The 20,831-nt window shown below is 45.5% G+C and overlaps 1 protein-coding gene and 1 long non-coding RNA gene across 3 annotated transcripts in view; one reads left to right on the top strand and one right to left on the bottom strand.

Moving 5' to 3' along the window:
* The window catches only part of LOC309561168 (40-kDa huntingtin-associated protein-like), a 65,802-nt gene extending 49,174 nt beyond the window's left edge, over nucleotides 1–16,628 (bottom strand). Inside the window, exons 1-3 of one of the 2 annotated variants that reach the window (XM_082264919.1) lie at nucleotides 16,518–16,622; nucleotides 15,776–15,822; nucleotides 4,385–4,457 (exon numbers count right to left, since the gene is read on the bottom strand). In XM_082264919.1, coding sequence (XP_082121045.1) covers nucleotides 4,385–4,457; nucleotides 15,776–15,822; nucleotides 16,518–16,576 — 179 coding nt within the window. In that variant the 5' untranslated portion in view covers nucleotides 16,577–16,622. Of the gene's footprint in view, nucleotides 1–4,384; nucleotides 4,458–15,775; nucleotides 15,823–16,517 lie in introns of both variants that reach the window. The other variant, XM_082264918.1, reaches the window with a different exon arrangement.
* LOC309561779 overlaps nucleotides 1–20,831 on the top strand; it is a 113,718-nt gene that overhangs the window by 83,394 nt on the left and 9,493 nt on the right. The gene's annotated exons all lie outside the window — the stretch shown is intronic.

The raw sequence follows: 20,831 nt of genomic DNA on the forward strand, positions 1-20,831 counted from the left end.
GTCTTCATTCAAATGAAAGTCATGGACCACCTTAGGAAGGAATGACGGACAGTGGCGCAGCACCACCTTGTCCTTGTGAATCACCAAATAGGGTGAGCGACAGGATAACGCTGCCAGTTCCAACAACCTGCACGCAGAAAGTGAAAGCCGCCAAAAAAGGCCACCTTCTGGGACAGCGTAAGCAGGGGAAATTTCCGACTACTTTCAAAGTGAGGCTTCTGTAGAGCTGAAAGTACCGAAATGAAGATCCCAAGGTGGCAACGGAGCCCGCACAGGAGGAACCAAATGTCGGACAAAAGGTCGTTGAAAAACGACTGCTAAGGCAGAGACCTGGCCCTTGATGGTACTCAAGGCCAGATTCTGTTCAACCCCCTCTTTAAGGAAGGTTAAGATACGAGCCACAGAGTAGGAGCAAGGATGAGCCTAAAGAGACTCACACCACTCAATGTACGTCTTCTTAGCTTTTAAAAACGTTGGAAACCTCAATTCTTTAGCATCGGGCGTTCAACAGCCAAGCCATCAAAGCCAGCGACTGTAAAGCAGGATGGAAGTTCGGTCCTTGGGACAGCAGATCCTCCCTGAGAGGAAGCTTCCAAGGAACGTCGGCAACCAGCCGCACTAGAGCGACGTACCAGGCCCGGCAAGGCCAGTCCGGTGCCACTAAGATGACCAGAATCCCTTCTGCCTAGATCCTGCATAGGAGTCTGGGCAAAAGCTTGAGAGGAGGGAAGGTGTAAATCAGACTATACTTACCCCATGAGGGCCACCAGCGCATCGGTGGCATCTGCCAGAGGATCCCTTGATCGAGCCATAAACCTATGCACCTTTTTGTTGAGCCAAGACGCCAACAGATCCACCTCGGGGGTGCCCCACCGGATACACCGCTGATGAAACACCTCCGCAAGAAAGGGACCACTCCCCTTGGTCCAACACCTGCTGACTGAGGTAATACGCCTGCCAATTCTCCACCCTGGGAATGTGTACGGCGGAGAGGGCTGGAACAAACCATTCTGTGAGCTGCCAGGGCACTTCTTGTGCCCCCTTGGTGATTGACATAGGCCACTGCAGTGGCATTGTCTGATTGAATGCGCACTGGGCATCCCTGAAGACTATCCGTCCAATGATCCAGACAAAGCCTGATCACTCTGAGTTCCAGGACATTGATCGGTAGTCTGGACTCTTCCAGCGTCCAGATCCTCTGAGCAGAATGCTTGCCGAGGACGCCTCCCCAGCTGGTCAGGCTGGCATCCATGGTGATCACTGTCCAATACAAGGGGAGGAAGGATTTTCCCAGCCGAAGCACCGGAGAACGAAGCAACACATTTTAGGGACTTTTGTTCCCCGACTCAGCCGGATCTGATTGTCCAGAGACTGCGGAGTTTTGTCCCATTTTGTCCCATTTGGTCAGAATCCCCCTTTGCTGGGACCTCGTATGGAACTGTGCAAACAGGACCGCCTCAAAAGGTAGACACCACCAGGCCCAGCACTCGCATGCAAGTCCGGAGTGATGACCATTTGTTGGACAGCAGGAGGCGAATTATAGCCTGCAATTTCTGGAGTTTGTCCAGAGGAAGGAGCACTCTGGCTAAGGTGGAGTCCAGAGTCAGGCCCAAATAGTCCAGCTTTGTGGACAGAAACCAGGGCAGACTTCTGAAAATTTAGAATCCAGCCGAACGCCCACAGAGTTCATATTGCGATCTCCAAGTTCTCCACCACAGAAGAAAGAGACTCTGCTGGCAGAAGGAGATTGTCCAAGTAGCCCAGTACCGCGATCCCCCGTTGGCGTAGCAAGGCTAGCACTGGAGTTAACACTTTTGTGAAGACCCGAGGAGCGGAGGCGAGACCAAAGGGTAACGTCACAAACTGATAATGCTCCTCTCCCACAGCAAAGCGGAGAAAACGCTGGTGACTGGCACATATTGGAATGTGAAGATAGGCATCTTTGGTATCTTTAGAGGCGAGGAAATTCCCCTGATGCAGAGATGCTCACCATCGTTCGAATGGACTCCATTCTGAACTTCTGTACCCGCACAAGCAGTTTAGCGCCTTGAGGTCTTGGACGAGGATTGGACGCTCTTTGCCTTCCTTTCTGGGGACTGCGAACAGGTTTGAGTAAATGCCCTGAAAACTTAAAAGTCAGAACCGGGACAATCACCCCTTGAGGAAACAGGTCTTGTACCGCTCCATACAGACCCTGTAACTGGTCTACAGGGACAGGTGCAGGTTGGAAGGAAAAAACCTTGCCGGGGGACAAGAGCGAAACTCGATGTTGTAGCCAGACCAATTGACTTTGTGGACCCACTTGTCTTGCACTAGGGGAGTCCACGGGTCAGGAAACAAGCGAAGACGCTCCCCCACCCCCGATACGGTTGAGGGCGCACCTTCACTTCATGCAGAAGGAGCCTTGTCCGTGGGTCTGGAGAAGCCCGCTCTCAACCAAATCCAGCTAAGCCAGGGTGAAAAAGGGTCCCTGATCTGGTGGCTTCGTTCTCCGGCGCTAAGGCAGAGCAAATCCTTCCTCCAATTGTATTGGACGGTGGTCGTGGTCGGGCGTTCAACAAAAATTCTGTTTAGGGGGTCTGAACCTTGGAAGTATCCTGACTACCGATCAATATCCTGGAGCTCTGAGCTATCAGCCTGTGCCAGGAACATTGGACGGAACATCTCCAAGGATGTCCAGTGCGCATTCAATCAGACAATGCCACAGTCATGGCTTATGTCAAGGGAGCACAAGGTAGCCGGCATTCTCAGGTGGGCAGAACGTTCGTTTAAGCCCTTTCCCGCCGTACACATTCCCGGGGAGGAAAACTGGCAGGCAGATTACCTCAGCCAGCAGGCGTTGGACCAGGGGGAACAGTCTCTTAATCCAGAGGTGTTTCATCAGTTGTGTCTCCGGTGGGGCATCCCCGAGGTGGATCTGTTGGCGTCACGGCTCAACAGAAAGGTGCAGAGGTTTGTGGCACAGTCACAGGATCCTCTGGCGGACGCCACAGATGTGCTGGTGGCCCGGTGGGGTCAGTATTGTCCGTTTTACGCCTTCCCTCCTCTCGAGCTTCTGCCAAGACTTCTACGCAAGATAGATACAGAAGGTATTCCGGTCATTTTAGTGGCCCCAGACTGACCTCGCTGGGCTTGGTACACTGATCTGGTGGGACTGGTCGCCATCATTCCTTGGAAGCTTCCTCTCAGGGAGGATCTGCTGTCCCAAGGGCCAATCTTCCACCCTGCTTTACAGTCACTGGCTTTGACGGCTTGGCTGTTGAAAGCCAGGTACTGAAGGATAGGGGTTGGTCTGAATCAGTGTTTCCAACGCTGTTAAAAGCTAGGAAATCTACTTCTAGGAAGATCTACCATCGTATGTGGAAGACGTACATTGCGTGGTGCGAGTCCCTTGGGGTTCATTCTCGCTACCGACATCCAGTTGTTTTGGTTGAGCCCCTGTTGCATAGTTGGCTACTGTTTTTAGCCTTGGGAATTTTTTGCTGTTCCCAACCCTCATGTTTAACACGGCTTTGGGTGTCTGTGTTAGAGATCTGTACCCAAATCTGAGCGGCTCTTGGCAATCACGTGACCGCTCAGCTCTCTCTCTCCCCCTCCTCCCTGGCTGGCGTCAGTGGCAGTGTTTGGTCCCGCCCGCTGGAGCTGTCAACCGGGCAGAGGAGAGAGCCGAGGGGTCAGCTGAGTGCCGGGAGCCGCTCTGATTTAGTTACAGATCGGCATATTTTTTCTATAACACAGGCACAGGGACATTTATTGGTATATTACAGAGGGGATTAGAGGACTTTATATAAGTGGCTTAACAACCACTTTAAGTCTACGTTTTTGTTTTTAGTATATATGTATCAATTTTTAACTTGTATTCACTGAAATCAACAGCCTTTTTAGGCAACTTATACTGTAAGGCCCTTGCACACCAGCGGACCAATCAGGTCCGCCTGACAGTTTTTTTGACTACTCATTGTTCTCAATGGGAAGGCAGATGTCTATGGGGCAGCGGATGTCAGCAGACATCTGTATGCCGACACCCGCCAGGCATCTGATGATCCGATAAAATCTACTAAAAATAGATGATACGTTTACCATCTGTCCAGCAGGTCGGATGACAATCGGATGGAAATGGAAATGTAGTCTGTTTCCATCTGACGGCCCCCTTAGAGGAGAGCGGGTTATGTCTGTTCTGCATAGCCGAGCTCTCACAGACCTGTCATCCGCCTGCCCAACCGGAATCAGCGGAGAGATCCCCTGCTGAACCGGCGGATTCCACTTGGACAAATGCACTCCATCTCAAAGGGGCCTAGTTAATGCTTTCTGAAGCTGTGTACTATCTGATTAACTGTCTCTAAAGAATCTAATACAAACTTGTATTTGTAGATGCAAAACTCACCGGGCCATTGCCAAGTTACAGAACCCAGCATATTGAAGACAGTCCTGCTGTTTTAGCTCCTTTGCCAGCTGACCTAACAGAAAAATGCACATGGAAACAGTCAGTCATCAACTCTAGATAAAAGCTGAACACACAGCTACAATACACCAGCAATGCGCATTGCCACACGGCCGCTGGTGTGCGATGTGAAGACAGCGGTGCCAATGTAAGCAAGGCGCATCACACTTCAACCTTTTTTTCTTAAAACTTTATTGAAATGTTACAAAGTGAGATTTTTTTTTTTTTTTTCAAAACATTTTATTGTGTTAAAATGGAATGACATAAGAAGCGAACATCACTTTTAAGCAATACAAAGCAATACAAAGATCATCGAAAAGAAAAAAACAGGAGAAACAGCAATAAAATGCACAGAAAATAGGGTGAGTGAACAAACCACGACTCAATCATAAGTGAGATTTTTTTTGGTGCACAATGCCATGATAGGGAACAAGGATTTTTGCTTTGGGCATGAGTTGGGACTGCTTTGGGCAAGGCTCTGTGAATGGGCCCTTACAATATTATTATTCAGGATTTATATAGCGCCAGCAGTTTACGCAGCACTTTACAATATAAAAGGGAGACAATACAGTTACAATACAATAAAATACAAGAGGATTAAGAGGGCCCTGCTCAGAAGAGCTTACAATCTAATGGGGTGGGGCAGGTGTTACAAGAGGTTGTAACAGTAGGGAATGAGCTGATGGAAGATTAGTGATAGGCTTCCCCGAAGAGATGAGTTTTCAGGGATCGCCTGAAAGCAGCTAGAGTAGGAGATAGCCGTCCAGGTTGAGGTAGAGCGTTCCAGAGGATGGGAGAGGCCCTGGAGAAATCCTGGAGACAAGCATGGGAAGAAGAGACAAGGGAGCTTGAGAGTAGGAGGTCTTGAGAGGAGCGGAGAGGACGGTTTGGGTGATATTCGGTGACAAGATTGGTGATGTAGCTTGGGGCAGAGTTGTGAATGGCTTTGTGTTTTATGGTTAGTATTTTGAATTTAATTCGCTGGGCAATCGGGAGCCAGTGTAGGGATTGGCAGAGAGGGGAGGCAGACACTGAGCGGTTGGTAAGGTGGATAAGCCTGGCAGCAGCATTCATGATGGACTGAAGAGGGGATAGCCTATGAAGTGGTAGGCCTACGAGAAGGGAGTTGCAATAGTCAAGGCGAGAAATAACAAAGGAGTGAATGAGTAGCTTGGTGGTTTCAGTTGTTAAAAAGGGGCGAATTTTAGAGATGTTGCGGAGGTGAAGTCTACAAGCTTTTCACAATGATTGGATTTGGGGCTGAAAGGACAGGTCAGAGTCTAGGATTACACCTAGTACACTGGCTTGAGGGGAGGGATTGATGGTTGCATAACTAGTTTTGATGGAAAAGTCATGGAATGGGGGAATATTATCAGCTCAATATGAGCACAGAGCACTGTTGTGACTTCTATTAGTAAAATAGAGTTACAGCGAGGAACAATGGCGGAGAGGGGTGGGAGGGGTGTACTGCACCCTGATCTGCTTTATTAAAGGCGTTCTAATCCTTCCTACCTGGGCCTTTTTTTTCCCACTTGCGTAAGACGTGCATTAAATATAGGTTTATGGTGTTATTGCCCTATACACACAGCCTGTAGTAGAGTAAATCTTCACATTCCTGGGTCAGAAATGGTTTCATTTTGTTTTCCCCTTTTTATTGGTTGAACTAGATGGACTTTGTGCCTTTTTCCAACCAGACTAACTATGTAAACGTTCTCAGCTAGAACCTTTTCCTGGAGGAGGGAGTTCCACATTTTTACAGCCATAACAATAAAAAGCCCTTTTCACAATCTAATGTTAAACCTTCTTTCCTATATCTTTAAATCCTTGCCATGTGCTCTCCTCAGGGACCTTAGAGTAAATAGTTTATCACAGTTAATAAAATTACCTGAACTAAATGTTCACTTTCTTTACCGCCAAGGAAGCGGCCATCTTAGCCTCTGTTTGATCTTGATTTGACATGGTACTGCACATGATCAGTTATTATGCCAGCCAGAGGACAGCTTGACCGTTCAGTTGAGAGCAAATATAAGCATCCTAGAACTGCAACAGTTATCATATCATTCATGGCAGAGTAGAAATTAACGGTTTTGGAAAACGTAAAGCGAAACCTTAGTCAGAAAGAAGTCCTGGCTAGATCACTTCAGGTTGGCCCCTTTTGCAGCTATAGCTATGTGAAATATTAAAAATAAGTGTCTATACTGTTTAAAATTCAGGAATACACTGCCTCACTCCCTGCCCTGCACATGCTCAGTTGCTCTACATTTTTAGGCAAGTTTGTAGAGGCCGATTTGCTGACAGCCTTAACTACATCCCATCCGCGCTACAGCCTATATACGGCTGCAGCGCAGACTCAAATTTTCGGGAGGCCGTTTTTAAACGGCCTCCCAGAAGCAGGCTCCCCGCGCGCTCCCGCGAGCGCGCATCGGAGAGAATCTGTGTCGGCCGTGTCCCTTGGACACGGCCAATCACAGATCGTGGTGAATGGCCAATCACAGCGGCCATTCACCACGTGATCGGACCATCCAATGAGAGATGATCTCATATGTAAACATATGAGATCATCTCTCATCGCCGGCGCTCCTTCCTCACACGGAGCCTGCAGTGTGAGGAAGGAGGGGGAGCCTCACAGCGCTGGGGACACAGAGACATGTAATCAGGGCACTGATCACCAGTGCCCTGATTACTGCAAGGTAAAAAAACATACACACATTGCCCCCAACAGTGCCCACAGTGCCCGCCATCAGTGTCCCCCATCATTGCCCACAATCAGTGCCCATAGTGCTGCCAGTCAGTGCCCATCAGTGCCTGCTCATCTAGGCACTGATGAGCACTGACTGGCAGCACTATGGGCACTGAGTGTGGGCACTGATGGTGCTGCCCACCAGTGCTCATCAGTGCCGCCCATCAGTGCTCATCAGTGCCACCCGTCAGTGTCCATCAGTGCCATCCGCCAGTGCCCATCAGTGCCGCCTCTCAGTGCCCATCAGTGATGCCCGTCAGTGGCGCCTCTCAGTGCCCAGCAGTGCCGCCTCTCAGTGCCCAGCGTGCCACCTCTCAGTGCCCAGCAGTGCCGCCTATCAGTGCCGCCTATCAGTGCCGCCTATCAGTGCGGCATATTAGTACCTCCTCATCAGTGCCCATAAGTGCCACCTCATCAGTGCCCATAAGTGCCACCTTATCAGTGCCCATCAGTGCCACCTCATCAGTGCCCATCAGTGCCGCCTCATCAGCGCACATCAGTGAAGGAGAAAAATTTATTTTCAAAATTTACTCGCAGAAAATAAGAAAAACTTTTTTTTTTTTTCAAAATTTTTTGTCTTTATTCTTTTTTTTGTAAAAAATAAAAAACCCAGAGATGATTAAATACCACCAAAAGAAAGCTCTATTTGTGTGAAAAAAATGATAAAAATTTCATATGGGTACAGTGTAGCATGACCGCGCAATTGTCATTCAAAGTGTGACAGCGCTGAAAGCTGAAAATTGGCCTGGATGGGAAGGGTGTTTAAGTGCACAGAAGGCAAGTGGTTAAATTGGAATTAAACTCTCATACTTTTCAGCCAAGGAAGCTGCTTCTCTTTGATCTGCAACTGCCATGGTACAGCACATGTAATCAGTTATGACACCAGCCATTTGACAGTTTGGTTGAAGACACAAGCAAATGTGACAGTTATTCCAGGAATGTAACTTTTTTTAAACTGTTAATTCCATGGGTATAGTTCCACTTTATGATTTACTGTTGTTCAGGGGCTCAGGGCTTCAGCAAAATGGCCGCCTCCAGCAAGAGGAAACCGGAGCATTGCTGGAGGCAATTTAGCCACACTAGTTTTTGTAGCACAAATATTAATGTGGAACGTGTGTTCCTTGTTAAAGAACATTTTTATCAAGTTATTATGGGTAAAGTTCTGTTTTAAATATGTGGGTTTAGTTCTGCTTTGAAGTGAAACTTTAGTAAGAAAAGAAGTCCCAATAGATGGATCACTTCAGGCTGGCCCCTTTTCCAGGTACAGCAATGTAAAAAATGACAAAGTTCCTTTACTGTTTAAAATCCAGTAATGCGCCGTCTCACCCTTCTCTGCACATGCACAGTTACTCTGTATTCTTAACACTGTTCCTAAAATTAGAGCCACTAGAGACCAATCAGCTGACAGCTTTAAGGTTTACAGTTGCAGAAGGGGGAAAAAAGCAACAGGAATGAGACGGATTGTGTGAAGGGAATACAGGTTAGGGAGAGAGAAGAGAAAGGCAGGAGAGCTGATTTGACAAACTTTGCTGCCAAAGAGAAACTAAATATTCAAAAACGTACAAGGATAGTGTCTTATCTTATCTCTCTGATGTTCTCTACTTTCTCCCTCATTGGCAGCCTGTGAACCTCAGCACTGTGAAGTTTCTGTCAGCCTTCCTATCTAGCTAAGCCAAGACATGCAATTAAGTCTGAAAAGGTACAGAACATGACATATAGTTTGAGACCAAGAAGAGGGGAATAGTTTCCAATAAGGAAGTGACTGCTCTGGGCTTCAACAAAATGGCCGCCTCCAGCAATAGGAAACAGGAGCAACGCTGGAGGCAATTTACAGCACACTCATTTTGGCAGCATAATTATTAATGTGCAAGGTATATTATCTTGGTAAACAACATTAGTTGTTCTCAAACTGTTATGGGTAAAGTACCGCTTTAAGCACCTTTTCTTCAAGGACAAGTACTCTGTAATCTATGTTAACCGATCCTCATAGCGGAGAACCCCCACCCCCCCCTTATTATTTTTGTTGCCTATCACTGAACTTTTTCTAATTTACCAACGTATTTCCTGAAGATTGCTGTGCAAAACTGAACTTCATGTTGATGATTAGGCTGAAGCAGTGTTTTTAAAGAGTAGAATTATTGATTTATCTGTGGAATGTATGCCCTTTTTATTGCATGACAGCATTTTGCTAGATTTGTTAGCTGTGGCCTGGTATTGTATATTATTCCTAGGTCTGTAATCTACAAGTACCCCCAGATCTTTTTCCATCATCAATTTCCCAAGGGGAGCCCCTACTAAGCTGTAATTTATTGTGTGGATTTTTGGCACCCATGTGCATAACTTTCCATTTCTCATTATTGAACCTCATCTGCCATGCAGCAGCCAACCCCCCCATTTTATTAAGATCTTCCTGTAATGATATATCATGTGCACAAGTTATAGCCTGGTGTAATCTGGTACCTTCAGCAAACACTGAAATTAAGTACTTAAAGTATCACTAAAAAGCAAAACTTTTATTTTTAGTTTTGGATAGAGTGGAGAGGGATTAGAACATCTGTCAGGTTTTTATTGCTGTCTAGGGAAATTCACCCTCTCTATTTGTACTGTTTACCGTTATTAGTGAAAGTATAAGAAAATGCAAATTTTTGGGTTGTCTCCAGAAAAGTAATAAAGGTAAACTCTTCCAATGGGTACACTAGTACTGGTGACCTGAGGGGCCCTAAGGAGTTCCCTTAATTTACAGGAATTTCCTCCCACTTCCTGTTTGGCCAGGGGGCAGGAAATGAAGATAAATCTCTCTAATGGGACACAAATGGCAAAAAAAAATGACAGACGTTATAACCCTCCCCTACTCTATCCACGATGAAAAAAAGGTTTTCCCTATATTTCTACTTTAAATTCCAACCTCTATGTCAGTGATACACAAATTGGACAGCACTGGGCCCCAGACACAAACCTGGGACACACCACTCACAACTTTAGTCAATTTATGTCAATCAGTTGGTACCATGCAACACGTTACTGTACAAGGTAGTCTAAGTGTAGTCTCTGTGTGTAGTCTAAGAACAGACATATCCAGTGAAGGAACTACATATCCCACAATCCCTGGGTCTCTCAGGCTGCATTCACACTTGAGCGTAGCGTTTTCACGCGTTTTTACCACGATTTGTACGCGTTTTTGGAGGCAGGCATTGACATCTATCAAATACGCTGGTAATCAGCCCAAAAAGAAGCTCATGTACTTTTGTCAGCTTCAGGCGTTAAAACGCTCAGATGTGAACAGGGGCCATTTAAATGAATGGGGTTTTACTTGTTGGGTGTTTTGGAACGTTTTTTTTTTTTTTTTTTTTTTTTTTTTTGAGCGTTTTTGGAGCTGAAAAACACTCAAAAACGCCCAGGTGTGAATGGAGCTTCACAATCCCTGCTTGTGGAATTGAAAGCTAAAAATTTGATCTGACACAGACACAAACAGGTGGAGCAATTAACAGAGATCACAGTTTGACATTGATTGGACGCTGTGAAAATGGGATCAGAAGTTGCTGGACCCTTTTGAAAATAAAGACAAGCTAAAAAAAATGAATACATGGACATAGGGGAATCGATCAGCCATGACCCTACAATCAGCAGCCACAACATGTGAGCCCATCATTACAAGGTAAGGCAAACAAACGACACAGGGAATAGAAATACACTAATACCTAGTTAGGACAATGAAAACCTCTGAAAGTGTACAATGCCTTTAAAGTTTACTATAACTGGAAAACATGAAAAAATTCCCCAGAGTAGGGCTTTGTTGAATATTTATGGAAACAGCGGTAACCACCCCTCAAACACCACAAACCTGGAGGTCGGTTCACACGGGAATCAGATTCACGTGCGGCTCAGTGTGGAGTGGTTTCAGCTCATTCATTTTGAATAGGCTGAATCACACTGGACCGCAGCAAAACGAGAGCATGCAGTACTAAAAAAAAACGCAGGGCAGCCGGTTTTCCAAACCATACAATTGCTGGATCTCTTTGAACCATGCAATCCACTGCAGGCAAACACTGCGTTTGTGACCTGCGTTTGGGGTGTCATTAACCACTTAAGCCCCGGAGGATTTGGCTGCTCAAAGACCAGGGCCTATTTGGCAATTCGGCACTGCGTGACTTTATCGGACAATTGCGCGGTTGTGCGAAGCTGTACCCAAATGAAATTGACGTCTTTTTTCCCCACAAACAGAGCTTTCTTTTGGTGGGGTTTGATCACCTGTGCGATTTTTATTTTTTGCGCTATAAACAAAAAAAGAGCCACAATTTTGAAAAAATAAAAATATTTTTCAAATTTTTTTTTTTATATGAAATTCCCCAAAAAAAAATTTAAAAATCAAAATTTTTTAACATTTATGCCAATTTGTTCTCTGCTACATATTTTTGGTAAAAAAAAAAAAAAAAATCGCAATAAGCGTATTTTGATTGGTTTGCGCAAAAGTTATTGCGTTTACTAACTACGGGAAAGATTTATGGCATTTTTATTTTATTTTTTTTTAACTAGTAATGGCGGCGATCTGCGATTTTTTTGCGGGACTGCGACATTGCGGCGGACAGATCGGACCCCTGACTAACATTTTTTACACTTTTGGGGGTACCAGTGACATTACTACAGTAATCAGTGCTATACATATGCACTGTTACTGTAAAAATGACACTGACAGGGAAGGGGTTAACTTTATTAGAGATCCAGGGGTTAATTGTGTCCCTAGGGGCGTGCTTCTGTCAAGGGGCGTGGCTTTTGATGTAACCACAGAGACATACATCCTACATAGCAGGATCATATGATCGCTGCTGTTACACCAGGGAGAATGACTGGCGGCTTTGTTTACATTAGCCGCCTGCCTTTTTACCTCTCCAGCGGGAGATCGCGAGTGGCCGGCGGTCACTCGCCTGGGGATGGCCGTGAATGAGCGTGGGCGGGAGCGTGCCTCCGGTGGCGCGCACTCGACCCCTACAGGCTCCTGGAGGGGCTGACTGCCACAGTAAATGTACTTGCGGCGGTCGGCAAGAGGTTAAAGTGGTTGTACCTATAGGTAACCCTATAACAAGGCTTACCTATAGGTACTGTAAATATCTTCTAAACTTGAACCATTTAGGAGATATTTACATTGCATTCAGCCGATGACGTCATCAGCGAAGATGGATGCGACCTCCAGCAGGCTTTGTTTGCAAGTGTCACATAATAGTGGCACTACTAGCACATGACGCATTTACTTTGTAGGTAACCAAAAAAAAAAAAACACCTTTCAGGCTTTACTTCCTTTTTAACTAAATAACTTAAAGAGGAAGTAAACTCTTACTTTTTTTTTCCCTGCAAAGTAAATGCATAATGTGCTAGTATGCATCGCATGCTAACACATTATGTGATGTGTAAAAAATATTGGTGCGCAGGATCTGTGAAGAGAATGAAGCTGCAACCTTAGAGCCAAAAGGTGATAAAGAAAAAATCAAGTGCGCTAAATTCACGTATGTCACAAGTCAGGAGGTATATGATACTATAATAAGTATCTACCACACTCCTGTGATGTGTACCTTGGTTGATGTGCAATCAAAATGGGTATACAATAACACTATATACTCATGTACATGAACATAAATATAACTGTGATGAATAAATCATGATGTATCAATGTCACTCCAGTGAAAATCAAAAAAACAACACAAACGTGCACGCTGAAAATATTCAACATAAAGTGTCCAATAATTCAACCGTTGCCACCTCTGTGTGATGGGTGCAAAAACGTTAAAAAAGGTGCATATAGTTCCAATTATTCCCACACCGGCTTATGGTAAAATCCACCTAGTAGATTCCCCCTGGGCTTGTCTGGTGCAGATAGGTCCCACCACCTTATTGGGGATTAGCCCCTTACCAGAAGGGAGAAGGTCAAGGGCGGAGTGTCTACTCAGTAGTGTAGTAGGGATTTCGGGAGAGCAGGTGAAACACTCAAGTGGTAAATGTAGCCTCTTACCAGATCGCTCAATAGTAGGGCAAGTATCACACTGGATGGGAACGTTGGACTTAGTCCCATTTCCCATCTAAGATTGGCATAATATAAGGGTGACGTCCCTGGCTTTGCCCGGATGTTTACATTATTAAAGCTGGAAGTCTCCTGAGCGGGTCCGGATGCTGAGTCATTTCCGGTCTGTACACACAGGAAGACGCACATTGCAGACACCGGAAGCTTGTCGCACATCAGAGGATTTAAGGGCGGATGATGACGATGCAGGCCATCTCCTATCTCCGTAGACGTCTGTTTAGAGGAAACGCGTCAGGGAGGAGTGCCGCATCATCATCACTAGTCACCGTTGACCTTACTGCAGACGGCCACGGCCTCTCTTCTATCGGTTTGATTTCTTGTGACTACTGAAGAACACCAATGTAAGTGCATTTGATCCTATGTTATAATAAACACGAGAGGTACTGCACTATGGTCCGGTTTTTGTTTCTATGAGACACATGTGGAAGTCCTTACCCGTGATAGCAGAGAGACATACCCAGAGTGTGGAGGACCAGGATTGGGAAGAGGCACCATGACACCAGTGTGATACTTGCCCTACTATTGAGCGATCTGGTAAGAGGCTACATTTTCCACTTGAGTGTTTCACCTGCTCTCCCGAAATCCCTACTACACTCCGTCCTTGACCTTCTCCCTTCTGGTAAGGGGCTAATCCCCAATAAGGTGGTGGGACCTATCTGCACCAGACAAGCCCAGGGGAAATCTACTAGGTGGATTTTACCATAAGCCTGTGTGGGAATAATTGGAACTATATGCACCTTTTTTAACGTTTTTGCACCCATCACACAGAGGTGGCAACGGTTGAATTATTGGACACTTTATGTTGAATATTTTCAGCGTGCACGTTTGTGTTGTTTTTTTGATTTTCACTGGAGTGACATTGATACATCATGATTTATTCATCACAGTTATATTTATGTACATGAGTATATAGTGTTATTGTATACCCATTTTGATTGCACATCAACCAAGGTACACATCACAGGAGTGTGGTAGATACTTATTATAGTATCATATACCTCCTGACTTGTGACATACGTGAATTTAGCGCACTTGATTTTTTCTTTAACACATTATGTGACACTTACCTGCAAGCCCACAAAGTCCCCACTGCCGGCCGCATCCATCTTCGCCCGTCTTCCTTCTAGGTCTTCGGGCTGTATTACTGGCCGGAGGCGCGGGAGCCGCCTGTCACGGCACAGGGCTCTGAAGAAACAGCACAGACGGCCATTTCTTCAGAGCTCATGAGCCGATGACATCATCAGCTGCATGCAATGTACATATCTCCTAAACAGTGCAAGTTTAGTTGATATTTACAGCACCTATAGGTAACCATTATTATAGGCGTACCTATAGGTAAAAGTAATCAAAGTGGGTTTACAACCACTTTAACACAGACACCCAGTACAGATCGCCACTGCAGTGTGTTCTGAATGGCAGCACCACACTGTGCCTTTAACCGGTTGCTGACCGCCGCACGACTATATACTGCGGCGGTCAGCCCCGGCCAGGCAGAGTGACGTATCGGTACGTCACTCGCCTGTCACTGACTTGCGAGCCTATCGCGGGCGGGCGCGCGCCCGCCGAGACGCGCGCCCGCCGCGGCTCGTTCACAGACAAGTCAGTGCGTGTGACCGGCGGACTCGATGTCCGCCAGTCACACTGCGATCGCTCCTGTGAAGGGAGAAAGACAGAGCGGCTTGTGTAAACAAGCTGCCTGTCAGTTCTCCCTGTGTAAAAGTGAAGATCTGTCCGTTCTACTATGTAGAACGGTTGATCTTTGCTTTTACACCAATAGGAATGTCCCTACACAGTTAGAATCACGCCCCTAGGACACACTTAACCCCTCCCTGTCCAATAAAGTTAACCCCTTCCCTGCCAGTGTCATTTTTGCAGTAACAGTGCATATGTATAGCACTGATTACTGCAGTAATGTCACTGGTACCCCCAAAAGTGTCAAAAATGTCAGTCAAGGGTCCGATCTGTCTGCCGCAATGTCGCAGTACCGAAAAAAAAAAAATCGCAGATCGCCGCCATTACGCGTTAAAAAAAAACACACCAAAAATGACAAAAATCTTTCCCTTTGTTAGTAAACGCGATAACTTTTGCGCAAACCAATCAAAATACGCTTTTTGCGATTTTTTTTACCAAACATAGGTAGCATAAAACAAATTGGCCGAAAAATGTTAAAAAATTTTGATTTTTACTTTTTTTTTGGGGGAATTTCATATAAAAAAATGTGGAAAATATTGTTATTTTTGCAAAATTTACGCTCTTTTTTTGTTTATAGCGCGTGATCAAAAAATCGCACAGGTGATCAAATACCACCAAAAGAAAGCTCTGTTTGTGGGAAAAAAAGGACGTCAAATTCGTTTAGGTACAGCGTCGCACGACCGCGCAATTGTCCGTTAAAGTCACGCAGTAAAAAATCGCAAAAAAACCCCTGGTCCTTTAGCAGCCAAATCCTCCGGGGCTTAAGTGGTTAAACACTCCGTATTATCTGTACTACCGATCAATCATCGTGTAAACATGGGACTTTCCTCACCAAATTGCTCGCTGGCTTCAGCAACATTCGGCTTGCGGAGAAATCTCCTACAATGAAAGACAGGAGAAAACAAAATGAGTGAAGGTGATTTTAATAAATAAATAAATTATGCTTTACAGTTGCAACCAAAGAAGTTTACAAAAATCAAAATGATAATCCAGAACAAGTTCAGATCCCTACAATAAACTCTGGTGAAGCAGATATTATGTGTAAAATCTGGTCATACACTATGCAATCCGACTGTACAAAATCCTAAACTATGTCATATGAAGACAAACCTACAGGAAGGCACTATGTAGGTTTTGGTAGATCTGAAGCTCACACACACTACAATCTGATTGTACAATCTACTTAAGATCTGCCAACAACTGTATAGAACAATGGCCTGTCTGATTTGATACACATGGATTGGATAGTTTAGGTGGGTCCTCTTTATTATATAGATTTGGTCGGTCAAAGGTTGATTGTGTGGTCAGATTGTAACGTGTATGCTGAGCATTGACAATCAGATTGTAGAGTGTATGGTCAGCATAAGACCTGATTCAGAGAAGTAGAAGAACTCTAGGTCTCTGTGTGATATGTCCAGGTGACACGATCCCTCCTCTGGTACTGTACACTCCTATAGATGACATCCAGGTAAGTCATATTACACATAGAGGAGCAGAGAACTATGGTGAGAACATTAGCCCGCTCTCCCCGGGAATACAACGCATAAATAACTCTATTAGGGGAAGTAACGCACTTCTTTAGCTTGTTGGACACCGCTCGGTATCTCAGCAAGAAGTCTCCATCCGCCGCCATTCTGATTCCACAACACAGCGCTCTAGGACCTCTGGTGATGTCACGGTCACATGACCAGGGTTACAGGAACAACACATGAGTTCGTGCGCGTGCGCGCTCACTGATCGCTCCAGAAGGCTGGATGGAGTGGGCAATGGAAGACCGAGGGATATAGCTGGGACTGTATGGGGAAGAGGCTGTGAAACTATGGAGCACAATGGATGCAGTGTGTGTAAAATACAGAGCAGGAGAAGAAGGTGTATTCAAAATATGACTGAAGAACTATCATAAACATCCCATGGAGTTCCATCATTGGGCAATCCCTACCACAGACTGCACAACACATGGCTGAGGGGTTTTGTACCGCGTGGGCGGAGCCTGATGGGGATCTGGGAGACTACTTTCCTTTCAGGTCTGCAGAATTATTAACCACTTCTGGACCGGAAGCATTTGCCCCCTTAATAACCAAGCTATTTTTTGCGATTCGGCATTGCGTTACTTTAGGGCCCCTTTCACACTTGTGCGACTTAACCGCAATTTTGATGTGACTTGAAGCAATGCCTATGTCTTTGGACCTCAAAACGCATTAAAATCGGCCAAAAGTAGTGCAGGGACTACTTTGAAGTTGTTGCGACTGGAAGTTGTACAGATATGAAAGGTACTCATTGGAAATCATGGAGAATGACTTGTCATGCGACTTTGCAGTCCCAAATCGCAGGACAAGTCGCACAAGTGTGAAAGGGGCTTTACTAACAACTGCGCGGTCATGCAACGCTGTACCCAAATACAATTGAAGTCCTTTTATTCCTACAAACAAGGCTTTCTTTTGGTGGCATTTGATCACCTCTGCCGTTTTTTGATTATGCGCTATAAACAAAAAAGGAGCGACAATTTGGAAAAAAAAAATAATTTTTCACTTTCTGCTATAAAACATTCCCAATAAAAATTAAAAATCAAATGTTTTCTTCATTTTTGGCCAATATGTATTTTGCCACATTTTTTTGGTAAAAAAAATCCCAGTAAGTGTATTTTGATTGGTTGCACAAAAGTTATCGTGTCTACAAACTAGGGGAAAGATTTATGTCCTTTTTATTTTTATTTTTTTACTAGTTATGGCGGTGATCTGCGATTATTAGCGGGACTGCGACATTTCGGCGGACAGATCGGACCCCTAACTGACATTTTTGACACTTTTGGGGGGACCAGTGACATTACTACAGTAATTAGTGCTAAAAATATACACGGTTACTGTAATTATGACACTGGCAGGGAAGGGGTTAACACCAGGGGCGATCAAAGGGTTAAATGTGTACGTAGGGGGTGATTCTAATTGTGTGGGGGCCAGACTAGGTGTATGGAAACAGGGCTCCTGTATTCCGAAATAACAGGAACACAGGAGTCCTGTTTCAATCAGTGACAGATGAGCTGTGTGCTGTGTTTACAACGGCACACCTCCTTCTGTCAGTCCATGCAGCGATTGCCGGGTTTCCAGTGGACATTGCGGCTGCCGGGCCTGATGCTTAGCTGCTGGGCTAGAGAGCGGGCACGCACCCGAAACCTGCTCCCGCAAGCCGATGTACCAATACGGTAGTTTGCGCACGAGAGCCAGCCTTTAAGTGGTTAAATTGAGAGTGCATGGCACTGGGCAGAACCCATAGCTGCTATTCAGTCCAATAGCTGTTTTCAAATTCAAAAACGTAAATGTATTTTATTGGGATTTTATGTGATAACCCAACACAAAGTGGCAAATAATTGGGAAGTGGAAGGAAAATGATAAATGGTTTTTACATTTTCTTTAGAAATATGTGAAAAGCATGGCGGGCATTTGTATTCACCCCCCTTTACTCTGATACCCCTAAGTAAAATCCAATAGTGGAACCAATTGCCTTCAGAAGTCACTATATTAGTAAATAGAGTCCACCTGTGTGTAATTTAATCTCAGTATAAATGCAGCTGTTCTGTGAAGCCCACTGAGGTTTGTCAGAGAACCTTAGAGAACAAACCGCATCATGAAAGCCAGGGAACACACCAGACAGGTCAGGGATTGTGGAGAAGTTTAAAGCAGGGTTAGGTTATAAAAAAATATCCCAAGCTTTGAACATCTCACGGAGCACTTTTCAATCCATCATCCAAAAATGGAAAGTATGGCACAACTGCAAACCTACCAAGACATGGCCGTCCACCTAAACTTACAGGCCGGGAAAGGAGAACATTAATCAGAGAAGCAGCCAAGAGGCCCATGGTAACTCTGGAGGAGCTTCAGAGATCCACAGCTCAGGTTGGAGAATCTGTCCACAGGATAACTATTAGTCGTGCACTCCACAAATCTGCCCTTTATGGAAGAGTGGCAAGAAGAAAGCCATAAGAAGTCCTGCTTGCAGTTTGGGAGAAGCCATGTGGAGGGACGCAGCAAACAAGTGGAAGAAGGCTCTCTGGTCAGATGAGACCAAAATTTAACTTTTTGGCCTAAAAGCAAAACGCTACGTGTGGCGGAAAACTAACACTGCACATCACCCTGACCACACCATCCGTGAAACATGGTGGTGGCAGCAAGATGTTGTGAGAATGCTTTTCTTCAGCAGAGACAGGGAAGCTGGTCAGAGTTGATGGATGGAGCCAAATACAGGGCAATCTTAGAAGAAAACCTGTTTAGAGTCTGCAAAAGACTTGGGCGGAGGTTCACCTTCCAGCAGGACAACGACCTTAACCACTTGCCAATTGCCCCATGCAGATTTACTGCGGCAGGGCAGCTCGGTTGCGCATAAACACGTAGCTCTACGTGATTATTTGCACGCAGTCTCTGGGGTGATTAGACACAGCAGGAGCCAGACTTTTTGTTTATAGCGAAAAATCGAAAAACCTGCCAAGTCTTGTTGCTCTGTGTCCTAGGGACACAGCCACATCGAGATCGCGCCGCTGCGCGTGCCCGCGGCGGCGCAATCTCTCGCCTTCTGGAGGACGTTCCGGAACGTCCATTCAGAAGGACGAGACTCCCACCCGGCCGTATATGTACTATGGCCCGGGTGGGAGGTGGTTAAAGAAACTCCTGCCAGAAAAAGCTCTCCTATTAAATTTCCCTATATATTTTCACCGCTCTTCATTAGGGACCTAGTCTCTGAGCATTTATTCTATACGTGTGCAATCCGTTTCGGTTCGAATATAAATTTGAATTAATTTTTGGTTATGCTATTGTATCCAAATCTCTGAATTATAAATAGTAATGACTTTTGTTGCAACTCATTTACATTTTTTTCTTTATTCATTTTATAATGAGTTCAAAATTTTCAGGATTATTAGAATTCAGATCAGTGGAAAATTTATTAAGAACAGCTGGTTGTTAAGGAGTGGGCAGTGAAGCTGGCCTCCACGTCCTTAACAACCAATGACAATCAGCTGTCAGCGGGCTTCGCTACTAAGAGCTGCAATGTAAACAAAAGAATGCCGACTCTGCCCCCCCCCCCCGCCTCAAAGAACCTTATCCCCATGTTGATGGGAACAAGGGCCTGTTCCCCACAACCCTGGGCGGTGGTTGTGGGGCTCTGCAGGCGGTAAATCGGAAACTGGAAGCCTACTTTAACAAGGGGGCCTACAGATCCCGCCCCCCCTCCCCTTTTGAATGAGTATGGTACCCTTACCCACTCACCAAAAAAGTGAATAAAGACACAACACAAGTTTTTCAACAATGTCCCCCGAAGTGGATTCATCGTCAATCACAATGCACACCTCAAAAAGAAAACCTCCGGCTTCATAGAATGCCCTCACCGACTGCCTGCTCCTCTGTCTGACATAGCTAAAGGGTGGAGCCAGCAGTTGACCCCAACCCCTTGTGATATCATGACCGGGGCATGCTGGGTCATCATGACATCACAAGGGGGTGGAGTCACCCGCTGACATAATTGGGTGAACCCTCCCCCTAGCTATTTAAGAAATGTCAGATGGCAGAGCAGGCAGTCGGTGGGAGCGTTCTACAAGGCCGGAGGTTGTTTCTTTTTTTTTTTTTGGAGCGCCGGCACCGTGATGGACGATGGATCTACTTCAGGGGAAATTGTTTTTTATTTTTTAATAAAGGAATTATCAAAAACTAGTGTTGTGTTTTTATTCACTGTTTAACCTTTTTGGGGAAAGGGTATGTACCCCATACTCATTCACATAAGGGAGGGGTGGGATCTGGGGTCCCCCTTGTTAAAGAGGGCTTCAAGATTCTGATAAGCCCCTCGCCTACAGACCCCCCCAACCAGTAGCCAGGGTGATGGAGAAGAGGTTCTTGTCCCAATCA

This window comes from Pelophylax lessonae, assembly GCF_965119305.1.
Source record: "Pelophylax lessonae genome assembly, chromosome: 8".
NCBI lineage: Eukaryota > Metazoa > Chordata > Amphibia > Anura > Ranidae > Pelophylax > Pelophylax lessonae.